The sequence below is a fragment of the Manis pentadactyla genome, chromosome 10, assembly GCF_030020395.1.
Source record: "Manis pentadactyla isolate mManPen7 chromosome 10, mManPen7.hap1, whole genome shotgun sequence".
Classification (NCBI taxonomy): Eukaryota; Metazoa; Chordata; class Mammalia; order Pholidota; family Manidae; genus Manis; species Manis pentadactyla.
Genome location: NC_080028.1, coordinates 9,754,901 through 9,771,225, shown reverse-complemented (window position 1 = coordinate 9,771,225; position 16,325 = coordinate 9,754,901). Strand labels below are relative to the sequence as shown.

Genomic DNA, 16,325 nt, shown 5'->3' with positions numbered 1-16,325 from the left:
AGTTAGGACTCCGTGGTCTGGGCACGTAGATGACACAGACACCCAGACCATGAACAGGACACAGCCGGGAACGGAGCCCAGCAAGGACCCCTGACCCACTGCCGAGGGAGCAAGGCTGGCGATGCAGAGGGAAGGACAGACTTCTTCACAGATGAGGCTGTGGAAACTGGTTCTTTGCATGGAAAACATAAAATTGGATCTCACCTGACACAAAAATCAATAGTTTGATAAAAGACTAGAACATGTAAGGCAGATCCAGAGAGCCTTAGCCCTGTCACTGGAAAACAGCTTTCTGCCTCAGGATAAGGAAGGGTTCTCAAAATGATATAAAAAGCACAAACCATATAAAAGAAAACATTTATAAATTTTACCATGTTCAGAACATCTGTTCATCAACAAAGCACCATAAAGAGACTGAAAAGACAATGGAGTGGAAGAAAAGATTTCAGATCCGTATACCTGTCAAAGGACTGGCTCTCAAAATATAAAAAAAAGATCATTAAGAAGGCCTATAATCCCCAAATCACACAATCCAACTTTGCCAAAACAGGCAGAACACTTGAACAGGAACTTCACAAAAGAAGAAATCCAAACACCTTTGAACACATGAGGAGAGTTCGACCTCCCCAGTAACCATGAAAATGAAAATTCAAACCACATGGAAACACTATCTTAAACTCTCCAGATTTGTAAAGACAAAAATGTTTGATAATAACCAAACATTAGAGAGAATACAGAGTGACAGGAACTCTCAAACACGGCTAATGGGAGTGGAAACAGAAACTGCAGCTTTGGAGAACACTTGGGCAGAATGCACGCCTTCTCCGAGGCTCAGCACCTCTCCTCCTAGGGGCATATGGCCCAGGGCAACCTGTACACATATGGGTCAGAAAACAGGTCCCAGAATGTTCACTGCAGGACCCTTTGAAAGAGCTCCAAAGTGGGGCCAACTAAACTATCCATTGAAGGTACTGGAGAAATCAACTACGGAGCACCATCACACGATGGGATCGCCCCCAGCAATGAGAGAGAACGAGGTACGGTTTCACCCAACGTGCCGACAGACACAGCACCGACAGAAGGACTAGCGCAGGGGCCGAAGCCACAGTGCTCTGGCGGAGGCGGCGTACTTGGGTTTCGTGACGTCTGTCATCTTGGTGTGCTCCCCAAACTCCCGCTTCAGGAACTCCTCCAGGGGCCCCGACTCGTAGGGACGCGAGCCCCGGAACACCTCATCCTTCATGCGGAAGTACACGCCACGCATGTAGGCCATGGACTTGCCTAGGAGCAAGGGGGTGGGGGAAGGGAGAGACATGGGGGCCAGGCCCGGACAGAGGGCCTGAGCACACGCCGGCCGCAGGACAGGCCGGCCGAGGCAGGAGGCGGCACGAGAGGGGCGCGTTTACCCCGGCACTAGCCACGCTGGGGCTCCTGGGCCCTCCTTTCCAAGTTCCCACACAGGCAGAAATGCCCTTCAGCAGCCCGGGACGCTGTCCTGAATTTTGTATTCATGATTTTGTATTATTTTTCTTAAATAAGAGCCCTGAAGGAATAAAAGCTTGTAAATCTAGATCTACCCCATTCATCACAGCATAGGGCTGGCCCTGGCCTGGCCCTGCCTGTGAGCCTCCCAGAACAGACAGGGTCAAAGGGGCAGGCCGCACCGCACAGGGCGTAGAAACCACCAGCGCGCCTCCCTGGGGCCACAGGTGCCAAGCAGGGCTGGGGAGAGGAGGGCTTCCCCTGCCTGAGGTGGGTCCAACACAAATCCCTTCCACAGCCCCGGGGGTGTGAAGACCCCACATGGGGGCCAAACGTCCCCTGAAGAAGTAAGATACCCTTTCTGGAGGAGAGGTTGGACCCGGGCCCTAGACCTCAGGTCCCGCTGGACTGAGGCAGATGCCGGAGCTGGTTCTTCTCTCGGGGAAGGCAGGAACTGAAGGGCGTGGGGCCCGACGCATCCCACAACTTGCCAATTGATCCTCCTCCTCTTCCCAGAGCCCTAGGGGATGCTGCCCTCAGCCGCCTCCTGGGTGGGCTGTGTCCCACGTCCCCATGCACCCGGGGCTGCCAGGCCACGGCCCCCTCATGTGGCGCTGGGGCTCCTTGAGGCGGGGTGTGCCCCTGACTCAGCCCCATGTCCCTAGTGCCCAGCACAGACCTGGCCCACAGACCTTGGTGCCCTGGGAAGTGGAGGGTGCCTTCAGATCTGCAGGGCATTTTGGACAGCATGGAATGCAACCCGCACCAGGGCAGGAATCACGGTCAGGGATGCCGAGGCAGAGGAGAGTTCTCATCTGGGTGGTCGCTGGCCCTGGGCGGGCCCCACCGGGCAGTGTCATACAGCCCGGACAGCTCCGTAAGGGAGACATCACTTGAGTTGAGACAATGAGTCTGCCCAATAAGCTAAGTGCCCTTCACCACTGCAAAGCTGCAGTGAAAGCAGATTGCATCGGAGGCTAGGCTGGGGTCTGGGAGGCTGTCCTAGCCCAGCAACCCCAAGGATGGGCTACCTGACTTCAGGTCACCTCTCCTTATTAAGGACCTTAACTTCCCTGTGGGTAAAATGAAGTGTGCCCACCAGGGCTCTGGCATTCTGTGCTTGGTGGCCCCTCATTCCTGAGACTGCCCTCCTTCCGGCATCGGGGTGGTTTTCTTTATTCCCAGCAGGTTCTGAGGCCCTGTGCCGCCTGCCCTGAAGGGGTGTGGGGAGGAGTGGTTGAGCCTACTGCTCCCACACTGAAAGGAAGCACCGGCTATTCTGCCCTCCGAGGCTGGATGGGGCATCAAAGCCAAGCCCACCCACCCTGCCTTTCTTCCAGCCCCAGACCCTGACCCCCTCAGCTGCTCCACAAAGGGCTGACCAGCCCTCCCTTCCCATGACCCTCTTTGCAAAGCTCTGAAAACACACAGCCCAATTTGGGGGCAAGTCTCCAGCCCACCCCCTGTCCACGCCACCCAGGGCGCTGCCCTCACTGTGCAGAATGGCCAGGGCCAGGATGCCCCCGGTGCTGGTGCCCGCCACCCAGTCAAAGAGGTCCTTGGTGGCGACGCCCGAGGCCTTCTCGATGGCGATGAGGAGCTGGATGATGATGAGGCCTTTCACTCCCCCTCCGTCCAGGCAGAGAAGGTGTTCGTGGCTGTGGTCAGGGTGGCAGTGGGAGAGAAGAGGGTCCCATCACAGCCAGTCACTTTGCATCCTGCACTCGAGCCCTAGTCTCTGAGCATCTGCTCTCTAAGGACTCAGTCTCTGCTGTGAACCACAGAGGACTCGGGCTACCTTACAGGGCCAAGGTGAGGACTAGACAAAAGCCCTGACCTGGGGGCACCCAGCAGAGGCCCTGCACAAGTGGCCCCCCTTTCCACCTCCACTTACGTCCGCTTCTCATCCCTCAAGGAGCTCAGGATGAATGCTGGCTTCCGAGCCCGGGAGATCTGCACGAGGTCCTGCAGCTCTGTGAGGCACAGGGCAGGGTGGGTGGGGCCAGGCAGGTGCCAGGCATCCGCCACCCCATCAGTCCTGAGCAAATCTGGAACTGTGCCGTCACCCCACTGCCTCTAGCAGAAGCACCTGCCTCCTGCCCCCAGAAGGACTCTCTGACCCAGGGCACAACTGAGCCAGAGGTTACAGGCCCACGAGAAACAGGCTAGAACGCAGAGGGGAGCTCACTGCTCGGGAAGGGTCCCCCACCTTGTCCGGCCAGCTCCCAGATTCTCAGTGTCTGAAACACAAGCATCCCTGATGTGTCCAGGGCCCTGCAGCTCACAAAGCATGTCTCCATGCACTGGGGCCGGTGCTGCTGACAACCACCATTACCCAAATCACTATTCCCAATTTACAGATGAGGCTTGAAGAGGTTACATGACTTGTCCACCTAAAGTCATTTAGCCAAAAGCATTGAGCCGGGATGCTCCTCAGGGGTCTAAGTCCATGAATGCAGGGACATATCCCAACTGCTCTTTAGATGCCCCTCATCCTGATTCCAGGCCTGGAAACTTCCTTGGTGGCCTCCCAGATCAGATGCACCCATCCATTCCCTCCATATTTTACTCTATGCCCAAGGCCCACCCTTTGCCCACCCAGTGGGTTAGCAGCCCTCCCGACAAGCAGCCCAGCCCCAGGTCCCAGCCCGGTAGTGCCACAAGATCTTGATTCTGGGGGACCATCCCCGCCACTGTGCATGGGGTCTGTAAGCAGTAAAGCAGGAGGCAGGCTGCAAGGTTGTGTGTCTCCCCATTACTAGGGCAAATGGCCAGACAGTGGGCCAGATAAGCAGGAGACTGGCCAGGAGAGGCAGTGGAAAGAGCACCAGGGAGAGGGTGGTAGGGAAGGGTGTGTGTGCCTGGGGGTGCCGCTGAGGAAAGGAGCAGAGAGAACTAGAGCTACGGCTAACTCGGGGCAGGCAGGCTCTGTGGCTCGTCTAGGTGCCAGGCATTACCCATCAGACACTGGGCCCCAGGCCCACCATCCAGCCTGGCTTGGGTGACAGACTGCCTGTAAAATTGAGAAATAAAAATGGCGAGGGGGGAGCAGGTCTTGGATGGGAGAGGGAGGCAGAGGGGCCTGAAGGGCTGACGGGGCTGCGGGCTCTGCCTCTCCTGTGCCCCAGGCCGGGCTGAGCTATTCTGGCTAGTGGCGCTGCTGTCTGCTTCCCCAACAGCAAAAAAAACCCAGAAACATAAAAACAGCAAGCTTGCCAAGGATGGGGTCCTGGCTGTCCTGTTTAGGGGGACCTCACTCCCATACAAGCGAAGGCCCCAGCTAGCCAGCCCAGAGAAGTGCAGAGGAGGGTCCCTGTCCCCCCAGGGACCGTGGCTGTGGGCACTAAGGATGCAGGGGGCAGATGCTAGTTGCCTGGCCAAGTTCACATGCCTGGAGGTCACTGCAGGGGCTGGAAGGGGAGCACACAGGCCCTCAGCAGCGGGGCAGAGACGCTCCTCTTTGGAACCGGAGCGCCGGGGGCTCTGGGCCGCCAATAGCACTCCTCACTGTCCACCCGAGCTCCCAAGGCACAAGGAGAGGGCAGGAAAGCGCCCACTTCATAGGTACCATGGGGGTGCCCAGACCTGAGGGCATGCTCTCAGGGCCAGTGGACTGTGTGCCATTAGCCTGGGCCCCACGGGCCTCTGGCTCTATGGATTACTGGCTGTCTCCCGAGGCAAACAAATGCTGGCCCATCCTGCCTCGTGCCCTTCACAGACTTCTACCCTGGGGCCCATTTCCTCCCGTCAGGACTACTCTGATCCAAGAGCCTGGGAAGCACACAGAAGAGGGAGCATGGGAGGGGGAGGCCTACCTAGGCTGTTTAAGCAGATCGGTGGGGGCTGAGATGTTCCCGGGGACAAGTAGGAATGCGGTGCTGCTGCGGGGCCCTGCTCCGAGGGGGCCCCTTGGTGGTCGGCCCCCACGGCTCTCAGCAGTGTTAAGAGCGCCTTCCTGGTGACAACTTGCCGTGGTTTGGGCAGGGGGAGATCGCACAGGATCAGAAATGATGTCAACATGCAGGGAGTGGCCCCTCCTTCCCACACACAGTCCCCTCTCCCTTTTGCCAGGCCATCTGGCTGTGTGGGGAAACCGGGGTGCCCCGGGGGTGTACGGACTCAAGTCTGTTATGCCTAGGTCAGCTTCCTGGGGCCAGGGAAGGCAGTGGGGTTTCCACAGAACAGGAAGGGGGGGGCTTAGTGTTGCCTGGCTGCGTATTTTGGGAACTCCCTCTTTCCCTGCTACTCCAGTCAAGACAGCAGACGCCCACCTCCATGTTCAGCAATTCTCAAAACTGCTGGATGGAGAATCTCTTTCAGACCTCAAAAGGGACTAATGTGCCAGCCAGTGGGCACTTATTTATCCCCATTTAACGGATGGGATAACGGAAAAGGATGCCACAAGAAGCAGTGCCCAATGAGGCACACACCCACTGGAACCCTGCAGCTGCCTGAAGCCCTCCAGAGAGTGCTCCAGGTTTCTGGTGAGGGGCTCCTGCCTTCTCCAGCCCCAAAGCCTAGGCTCACAAAGCATTCAGCGCATGCAGCATGCCAGAGTGTGCAATGCGTGCACATGGACTGGAGCAGTGCTGTGCATGCACCGACCACGGTGTGCTTGCAAATGACTCCATCAGCGAGTCCTCCAGGTAGGGAAGAGGGCTGCCGCTGCCTCTCCTGCCACCTTCCCAGGGAGTCCCAGCACCCTGAGTGGGCATGGGGGCCCCACATCAGAGGACACTGCCTTGGGAAGCCCTTGGTGGGCTCCACTACTGGTCAGGCGCCCTGTTCTTGAGAGAAGGCGGCTTCCCCGCTCAGTCTCCCAGGTGCTTCTAGAAACTGCGCAGGGGCATGGGGCTGGGCATGGCATTTGACAGCTGGGGCTTCTCTCCGCCCAGTCCCAGTCCCCTCACCCTGGTCCAACTCTGGTCCCAGAGTGCAGAGCACTTACGTTTGCTGATCTTGGAGGCTATGAATGCAGGAGTCTCTCCAAAGTCATTTGGGGTGTCCACCTCTGCCCCAAACACAATGAGGGCCTTGATCATCTCCACATTGTCTTTCTGCTGGGATGAGGTGAAGGGAATGTATGCAACAGCTCAGGGAAGTGAAGAGAAAAAGGACCCCGGCCCCTTTCCCCTGCCCATCACCTCGGTGGGCCTCAAGCACCTCAATCACCAGACTGGAAGTGACTCATCCCAACCCCCATTTCCCAGCCTGATTTCCCTGCCGAGAGAATGAAGAGTGTGTCCACAATGCAGTTTTCCCAGCAGTCACTCATGTATCATGAGGATTTATATGGGCACAAGTAAATATGAGAGTTTTAATCATGAGCGAGGTATTTCTTTTCTGCTTACCTTTTATTTGTGGCACTTATGGTAGTGATATAATAATTCCTTCAAAATACATTTAAGTTTAAAAGCAAGCCAACTTAAAGAAACTGTTAGCACATAATTGTAAAAGCAGCTCACAAATATGCCAAGACCCGTGAAGAAGGCATGCGGGTGCCGGAGGTAGGGAAACAATGACGTACAGCCTCAGTTCTCCAAGTTACATCTGGGGGCCCTGTGAATGCATGAGGCCCTTTAGAGGGTTCACAAGGTTGAAACAGCTTTCATAAAAATATCGAGATGTGCTTGTCCTTAGCACTGATGGTGTAAAAACAATGGTGGATAAAACTGCTGGTGCCTTAAGTTGGCACGGTTTTCTTCTCCGCCACACACTCACAGTAAAAAAGCAATCAATTAATTCACCGGTTTCACTTAAACGCCCTTGGTGAAGCATCAAGAATTGTTAATTCTCTTACATTTCAACACATGTATCCAGGGTCATAACACAGTACACACGAGGCATTTCTGAGGTGCACCAATGTGTGCTGGTTGTCTGGAGGAAAAGCACGTACACTAGTGTCTGAGTGGCAAGCAGTGGCAAGTCTTTTTTTTTTCATGAAATGCCATTTTTACTTGCACTCATGACTGCCAGGCAAACTATGACCGTTCAGCCTTGGGTATTTAGGAGACATTTTCTCAAGAATGAATGCAGTGGGCCTGTCACTTCAAGAAAAACAACTGGCAGTATTTTGTGCCCATGATAAAATTCAAGCTTTTATCAATGAAATAAGCCAGGCGGAGAAAGACAAGTATCAAACGATTTCACTCATCTGTGGAGCATAAGAACAAAGAGAAAACTGAAGGAACAAAACAGCAGCAGAAGCACAGAACCCAAGAATGGACTAACAGTTACCAAAGGGAAAGGGACTGGGGAGGGTGGGTGGGAAGGGAGGGATAAGGGGGAAAAAGGGGCATTATGATTAGCATGCATAATGTAGTGGGGGTGCACGGGGAAGGCAGTATATACAGAGAAGACAAGTAGTGATTCTATAGCATCTTACTATGCTGATGGACAGTGACTGTAATGGGGTATGTGGGGGGGACTTGATGATGGGGGGAGTCTAGTAACCATAATATTGCTCATGTAACTGTAGATTAATGATACCAAAATAAAAAAAATTCAAGGTTTTAAATAAAACTGGATTCCAGAAAACTTGCATATGCCATGATGGACTTGACAGCATCCCCATTATTCTGCTAAGCTCAGCGGCGGTATTTACAAATGTGGGGGTTTATATTGTATAATGAAATGGGCCAACATTTGGAAGCTATACATGTTCAGTGAGCCAATGTTTTCCAAGGGTGACACAAAATCAAGCATGGGTAAAGATCCATCCAAAGTGCAAGAGATGCCAATGGATTTTAATGCAACAGTGCAAAAAGTTCACAGAGATGGTTTCAGAGTGCCTACTACAACCACCTTATCAGAAAGTTCTCCTTGTCCCTTGTCAAGTTTTTGTTCGGTATAAAAAAATATTCATAGTCACCTGAAAAGCTATAACTACATATCTTTTCCAACCACACATCTATGTAAGGCCAGATTTTCTTTGTACTTTTCAACATACATTCAAGAATATATTGCAACAGAGAAGAAGTGTAGCAGATGACAGGCGAATCAGTATGTCCTTTCTGAAACCAGGTATCAAAAAAATATTCACAGAAATATAAAACAATGCCAGCTCTTCTTCATTACTTGTTGTTTTGGAAAATAAAGTTATTTTTCATAAACATGCTACTTGTATTAGCATGTAATTGCTTAAATGACCGTTATTTTTAAATGAATTAATAAATATCATGAAAACATCTTTTTTATTTCTAGTATGGTAAGTATAAATAGATAAAATCTATGTAAACAAAAAGCCTTTGGGACCATCAATAATTTTTAAGGGCAGAAAGGGGCCAAACAGAACAAAATGTTGGAGAACTGCTGAACTAGATGATTCTTAAGGGCCCATTCAGTGCTAAAAATATCCACGGTTTTATTTAAAGTTTCTACCTCTTGGGCAATAGTGTCTCCTCTCCTCTACAGCTTCGACCTTTGCTATAAAACAGAATGTCTTTGAATTTGTCTTAATCCACTTCTTAAACCTACTTCCTTAGAGTGCCAGAGGCTTCTCCCATTCTGTCACTCTGCGACTTGTTAAACAAACTTAAGAACTTGTGATGAACATGTGGTGTTGCTACAACACACACACACACACACACACACACACACACACACACACACACACATCTGTAACACAAGCATCTAACCCTGCTTAATATGTTCAGCCTGTAGTTGTCTAACCAGACTGTGGGAGATTGAAGAGCAGCAGCCAGGCTCTGTAATAAACTTACAATGTGACCAACACCTACCAGCAAGACATGGGCCACCAAGATGTGTAAGCAGACCTGCCTGCCAGGAGTTTAAAGTCTCCCAAGAGAGCAAAACAATATGCAGATGAATGTTTTACCCTAATAATGCAGGAAAGGAAAGCTGGCGTCTGAGGGATGGCATGTGTCATTGACATTCTTCATGGAAGAGCCACATGTCTACCATTTATTTCTCTCAATTCTGCCAGCTGGGTACCAACACCTCCACTTTCCCGAGAGGAAATCAAAGCTCACAGAGGTGATGTGAGTTGCTCAGGGCCATAGTCAGTAGCCAGAGCTGTGCTTGGCCCCCTCAAATCATGTAAGTGTCAAGTTGAGGGCATGGGAGTGAGAGGTGCCAGAGCACCGAGGACAGAGACATTATTCTGGGCTGAGAGGGGGTCATGGCAGTTTCCTAAAGGAGGAGGCAGGGGCTGAGCTGAGTCTTCAAAGGTAAGAAGGTTCTGGGCAGCCAGTGAAAGGAAGAGGGCATTGTGGGAGGGGAGCAGGGGACAGGTGTGCTCTGGGCCTCCCGGTCCCCTGGTGTCCCCACCACATGGGCAGCAAGCATGGGACCTGGGGCTCGGGAGGACAGTGGGCCGCAGGCTTACCGACATGGCCAGGTGTAGCGGGGTGTTGCCGTGCTCTCCCCGGGCATCAGCGTTGGCCCCGTAGGTCAGCAACGCCACGACGCAGTCAAAGCGGTTGCGCATCACGGCCACATGCAGGGCTGTGTTTCCCATGGAGCTGGTGCTGTTCACGTCGCAGCCCTGTTTCAGCAGCATGCGGGCCATCTGTGGGGGGCAGGATCCAGGCCTGAGTCAGCTGGGCACTCAGAGCACCCGGTGACTGCCACTTCCCCCCTGAGAGGCCTTCAGGCAGGAGGCCTCCAGAAGGCCCTGGCAACGAGAAGAACCCAGGCAGCAGGCCCCTGTTCTGGGGGTGGCTCCGGACCTTGGCTCCCACACCATCAGCACCCTAGAAACTAGGGGACAAGAGCCAAAGATGTGCCAACTGTCTTAAGGGGCATCAGGGTCCTTTCCTGTAGCTAACAGACCCCGACTCTCCCTGCCAACTCCCATAACTGCCCCACTCCTTGCAACCCTCCCTGGGGCCCTGCCAATGTATGACCACTCCCCAGGCCTTGGAAACATGTACCCCTGCTCACGCAGCAGCTCCCGGGAGCCGAGATGTGGCTCAAAGCCCTGAGCCCAAAGCTCAGCCCCACTTCATCTCAGTTGTCTGTGTTTGGTGGGGTCCCTGCCCCCTCTGCACCTCAGTTTCCTGTTCTGTGAAGACGGGAATGAAAGCCCCTACTTCACAGAGTGTGGTGACAGTGAATGACAGAACATATATCAAAGGACCTGACTAGCTCCTGGTGTGAGGAAGATGCCCTGCAGAGGCTGGCATTCTCCTCCCTCCTGGCCCATCACAGGGGGCATCCGGTGCATGGCCAAGCTGTGCTTCTTGGAGACGAGGGAACTGAGGCCCCCATCCTCCCAGGGGGATGGCGCTTGGTTTAGGGAAGGCCTCAGGAGATGCCCAGCCAGGCTCTGTGGATGCAGTAAAGCCATCATTGTCACCACACCCCCTGCTGTTTGTGGGGCACTCGAAAAATTACAAGGAATTTTCTTGCACATTAACTTGCTGACTTCATGACACCTCCAAAGGTAGGCCACAGGACCCCCAATTCACACATGAAGGAACCACAGAGGGGACATGGGCACTGGATCAGTGAGCAGCAGAGCAACACCACTGCCTGTGGGCCCCCTACGAGCTCCACCCCCAAGTGCCATCCTGAGAGCTCCCAGGAGCCCCCTTCCTGTGGGCAGCTGAGGAACAGAGGGCTCTGGGACCCCCACCCACCCACCGCTCACCCTCGGACTCTGCCTACCTCTGCATTCTTGGCCCAGTGGAGGGGGCTGGCTCCGTAGCAGGGGTCTTTGCTGTGGATCTGTTTTCTGTCCGTGCTGATGATCATTTCAGCACACCTGGGCAGAGAGGAGCCAGGGGGCAGTGAGGAAGGTTGGGGGGTTGGGGGTGACCTGGGGCTGGAAGAGGCCATGACTCAGGGCTTCATCTACTGGTGAGGGAGAGTTTCTGTCAATAAAATTGCAATGAAGCCAACCAGCATGTACACCAAGGAATATCAAGGGTATCCTGAGCCTTTCACGTCATATCTCAAGCCCCTTCCTCCAGGAAGCCTTCCCTGACAACTTCAGTCAGAAACGGTCACTCACACTAGTGCTGGCTTTAGAGTCTGACAGGCTTGGGGTCAAGCCCCAGCTTCCTCACTGGCCTCTAGAAAGTGGCTGAGGCTGTCTGCAGACAGGGCAGGGATTAAAGGAGACAGGACATTTCAGCACCTGGCTCTGTGCCTGGCAAGCAGCTGCCCTCCCTTCCCTGCCCTCCACTGTTGGTGTTTCATGCACTGACCTGCCCCCTGTAGGAAGCAGTCGGTGGGGTGGTTAAGAGGGTGGCTGCTTTCCACTCCTAGGTATACAACCATAGGAACAGAAAGCTGGGCATGAGCAAGAGTTTGTACACCATGCTCACAGCAGCACTGTTCACAACAGCCAAAAGGTGGAAGCAACACAGGGCCCATCAACAGATGAATGGAAAAGCAAAATGTGGTCCATTTACACAATGGAGTATTATTCTGCCTTAAAAAGGGAGGACATTCTGATACATGCTACAACTCTAATGGACCTTGAACACATTACGCTGAGTAATACCGGCATCCAGGCCCAGATCTGACTCTCTATGAAGGTCGGCCAAGTTGGTGCAAGCCGCAGAGGGACCCCCAGATAAGAGCTGGGATGGACCCAGTCTCAGTAACCCTGACACGTGTGATCCTTGGAATACGGCTGTGCTGCCAAGTGGTGGCAGAGGGAGGTCCTTGCTGGGGCCCTGTGAGGCTGTGTGCACACGTATGGATGACCTGCATTGTCTTATGGGCAATGATCCTCCCTTGATCTGAGTTGGCCCCACATGGGAGGCCTGGGTGTGGCAGAGAGGGAACATGGCTGAGGGTGTGTGAAGAGGAGGCAATACCAGCTTCCTGGACAGAAAAGCACAGGATGGCTGGAGCCAGTCGAGAGCAGACCGTCATGCAGCCCTTGGGTATAAAAGAGTATTGCTTGTCATTTGTATCCATTTGGGTCACAACCTGCAACCTGGTAATGACACTACAGGGGGCGAGGGTATGGGTATTGTCGCCAGCCATTTGGTCAAGTCTTTCAGAAAGTTCTAGTTCATCTTGGCTGTGCTAGGGAGGATCAAGGACAAGAAGCTTGGCCCAAGCTTGGACTAGATCTTTGGGGGACATTGTAATGCTGGGGCGACCAGCAGGTGGGTGAAGACCCCAGAGGAAAGAAAAACCTAAGGGAGGGTGAGTGCCCCCCAACCTGAGTGCAACCCCCTCTGTGCTCTTTTCCTGTTTGCCTGGCTAGTGAACAGCCATGGAAGGTACTGGAAGTCCCCTGTACCGGGGCTGCTCTCTCACACCTCTTTGGGAGGCCAGTACCTACCACAGCCCAGGACTAAGGGACCCGCTGATTCATTCATTCCTGCATTCATTGTCCCTGCTGGGCAGTATTTTGAGACAGTTATCTCTTTTATCCCCGCCCCCATGTAGAAAACTGTCCTCAGCTCAGGGCTTCCCAGGTCTGGGGAGAAGAAGAACTGAGAGAGGGGTCTAGAGCCCCCAGGACACGGGCCTGCACCTGTGTCCCGGCAGTGCCACCAGCTGGCAGGATGGACACATGTAGGCAGATGGGGCCCTGAGCCACCTTGCCAAGCATTCCTGGGCTTAGAGCCGGGCACAGGGGCCACAGAGCATTGTAGCCTGGAAGGTGCTCAGATCAGCCTGGTGGGCTTGGGTGGAAGAGGTCTAGGTCAGGTAGGCCCCTCGGAAGAGTAAGTGTTTTTCTCCAGTTTGGAAGAGGGAGCTTCATAGTAAGAAATTAAGGCACATTAGATAAAAACCTTTCAAGTTCTCTTCTTTGCACACCTGGGTCTGTGAGCCAAAATTCACACCCATTACACATTCATCAAGCCCCTTCTTTGTGCCAGGCAGGCTTTGGGCCAATATCTGCACATCCCATAAGCCTGTGGGAGCCACTGCTCCCCATGGCGTGTGGAGGGCTGGGGCTGGGGGGTGAGCACTTACGCCTTTTGGGAGAACTTCATGGCCGTGTGGATGGGGTAGCCAGTGACCCCCATGACGTTGCACCGAGCATTGCACAGCAGCAGCACGCGGACCATCTCCTGCTTCCCCATCTGGCAGGCCAGGTGCAGCGGGGTCTGCCCTTGGTCGTTCACCTGGTTCAGGCCAGACGACGCATTCTTCCCTAGGAGCTGACAGTATGACATCGGGGTGGGCTGGAGGCTGCCAAGGAGAAGCCTGCTGCACGTCCCTCCCGACACCCACGTGGCAGTCTCCTTTGAGGACTCCAGGGGAAGGGAAGTGAGATCATTGCTAGGAACACAGAAAGGAGGCTTTGGAGGAAAAAAAAGACAACTATGCTGGTGTCGGCTGAGGGTTGGTCTGGCATGACCTTGGCCATGTATGAAAAATTTCTCAATTGAGAAACTTAAAAGGAGGTTGTACCCATGGATGGGCACTGGAAGCCTGGGTGGGAGTGGGTCTGCTCTTCATTGTATCCCCATCTGTCCTGCTTGGATTTTTTTGCCATGTGTAGGTATTGTTGTTTTCTCAATTTAAAAAATATACCAGCATTACAAAGAGAGCCGAGAGGCTTTAACTTCCTCACTTGTAGCTGAACCCATAGGTTAATTACACTGTGTACCCGTGTGACCCCAGTGGGCCTGTCGGCAGGCTGGGGACACAGCAGAGATGCCCGAAGCAAGTCCACTCAGCCATGTGGCCCTCCCTGGGCACATTTTTTACCTTCACTGAGCCTCAGTTTCTTTGGAAAAGAGAGGAGGATAATGATCCCCTTCACAGAGGGTATTTTGAGAATGAACTAGAACACATATGATGGTACAGGGGCAGGGGGCAGACATGAGACCAGCACATGATAAAGGACAGCTTTGATAGGAGTGTGTATGCCCGCTGCATTGGGGCAGGCCCTACCTGGCACTGTGCTGGGCACTTAGTGGCTTCCCTGTCAGGGTGGAATTCAACAGCAGGTGAAGAATTCCCTTCTGAGAGTACAAATCATATGATATGAACTCATGTTTTCTGGAATAATGTAGGTCCATTCTGATGCCAATGCAGAGAGTAGAACCTAAGCTTCAGAAGAATCTTCTGTCTCCAAGCAATAAAATATTGTCCCACATTCTGTCCTTTCAGTCCAATATATAAAGCAGTCTTTTAATTACATCACTTGATCTACTTGTCCACAATTTTTATGCTTATTTTTCTGCCCAGATAATCAAAAATTTAACAGAGGAGGTGCCTCTGGCATAAATGTCTACAGGAGCCAGATGGACTTTTGTATGTTTTGAGTTCCTGTAGAAAGTTAAGGTCAGGTCCCACTGGACCATAAGCCCATCCAGGCAGGGCTGAAACACACTCACCCAGCCCAGGGCTCCAGCTTGCAGAAGGTGCTCAGGAAAATCAAGCTGGTTGGCTGAACTGGGCCTGAAGTGTAGTTTACTGGGTTGGAGGACTTTCCCAAGGTTGTCAGAGCACAGCAGCCAAGGACGTATCTCCTTGACAAGCGTGAGGAGGGGGAGCAGGGCGTAGGGGGTGCACCCTCTAGGAGGAGCTCAGGCCTCCAGGACCAAGGGGGACAGTGAGGTGTTGCCAGCACTGGTCGTCCTGCTTACCTGCAGCACCTGGGAATTGTCACCCTGGACAGCGTAATGAAAGGCGGTTTCTCCGTTGTTGTCGGTGACATCCATCTGGGCGTGGCAGTACTGCACCAGCTCCAGCAGGATCTCCCAGTCACCCTTGCGGCAGGCCAGGTGCAGGGGCGTACAGCCCTCCTCAGTCTCCCTGCTGTTGGCGCAGCTGCGGGGAGGGTTGGGAGGTGAGCGGGCATGGTGCAAAGTGGGAGGGCTGCAAGCAACTCCAGGGCAGGAGAGGGAAGGCAGTTAGGAGCTAGAGGGCATTTGTGCCGTGCTCCAGCTGCCTGGTTCAAACTGAGGGCTGATTCAGTTTATTGGTTCTAATGTGAGTTGTATCTGTTTTCAGTTCAGTTTGCACACCTGCATGAGATGTGCCCTTGGGCCTCACCAGCCTGAAGTTGGAAATGGGGAAGTGTTAGAAAGGGCTGCAGAAAGAACCTCACTGAACTCGGCCAAGCCACTGAACCTCTCTGGGCTTCAACATCCTTACCTACGTGAAAATAAAAATAATACCTGCCATGCCCGCCCAGGAAGTGGACAGAATTACTGGGAGATGCAGTAGCATGGTGTCCAAGAACAGTCCTGGAGACTGTAAATGGCAGTGGAGGGGTTTGCTTTGAGTCTGGGAGCTGAACTGAGCTGTGGCCACCACGGGGCAGAGGGTGAGCTGGGGTTCTGTGGCACGGCCTCACAGGGGCACCCGCTGGTGCAAGGGCTGGCTGAGCGGACATACAAAAGCAAGTGTTCCAGCTTCCCGAGGGCAACCAGGATCTGAAGCCTCTCCAGAGGAGTGACCTTGCTCAGGTCACATAACTGCTTGCTGGCATGGTGACTCTTCATGGGGGTGTTGGGAGGACTCAAGTCCACTGTGCATATAAAACAGCTACTGGTCCTGGCATGGCCCTGCCACACACACACACAGGCACACACACTGTCCCAAGGGTCCTGTCCTCCTGCCTCACGTGGCAGGGTCCCCACCCACCTGATAATGCGGCTGTGATGGAAGCACTCTCGGATCCCCAACTCCACGGCCAAGTGGGCCACTGACCAGCTGGGGTGGTTGCGGATGAGGTCGGTCAGCTGCTGCAGGACCTCAGTGTTCAAGACGTGGGTGGAGCTCTCGTAGAAGGGTGGCAACTGGGAAGAATACTGCTGGAAGCTCCTGAGGGCACTGGCCTCCACCTCTAGCTGGAAGAGTCTGTGCAGCCAGGACAGAGGAGGAAGGCGTGGGAATGAACCAGGAAGGACCCTTGGCCCATACCCTGGCTGGCATCAAAAGCCTTGGGTCCC

The 16,325-nt window shown here is 53.7% G+C and overlaps 1 protein-coding gene across 4 annotated transcripts in view; it reads right to left on the bottom strand.

Annotated features, from left to right (window-relative positions):
• PLA2G6 (phospholipase A2 group VI) overlaps nt 1-16,325 on the bottom strand; it is a 49,378-nt gene that overhangs the window by 9,864 nt on the left and 23,189 nt on the right. For 2 of the 4 annotated variants that reach the window (XM_057486364.1, XM_057486365.1), the window contains 10 exons: nt 16,018-16,233; nt 15,015-15,198; nt 13,390-13,577; nt 11,113-11,209; nt 9,830-10,012; nt 6,431-6,542; nt 5,298-5,447; nt 3,377-3,455; nt 2,977-3,140; nt 1,131-1,281 (listed from right to left, as the gene is read on the bottom strand). In XM_057486364.1, coding sequence (XP_057342347.1) covers nt 1,131-1,281; nt 2,977-3,140; nt 3,377-3,455; nt 5,298-5,447; nt 6,431-6,542; nt 9,830-10,012; nt 11,113-11,209; nt 13,390-13,577; nt 15,015-15,198; nt 16,018-16,233 — 1,524 coding nt within the window. The remainder of the gene's footprint in view (nt 1-1,130; nt 1,282-2,976; nt 3,141-3,376; nt 3,456-5,297; nt 5,448-6,430; nt 6,543-9,829; nt 10,013-11,112; nt 11,210-13,389; nt 13,578-15,014; nt 15,199-16,017; nt 16,234-16,325) is intronic. The other 2 variants (XM_036891297.2, XM_036891300.2) reach the window with 2 other exon arrangements.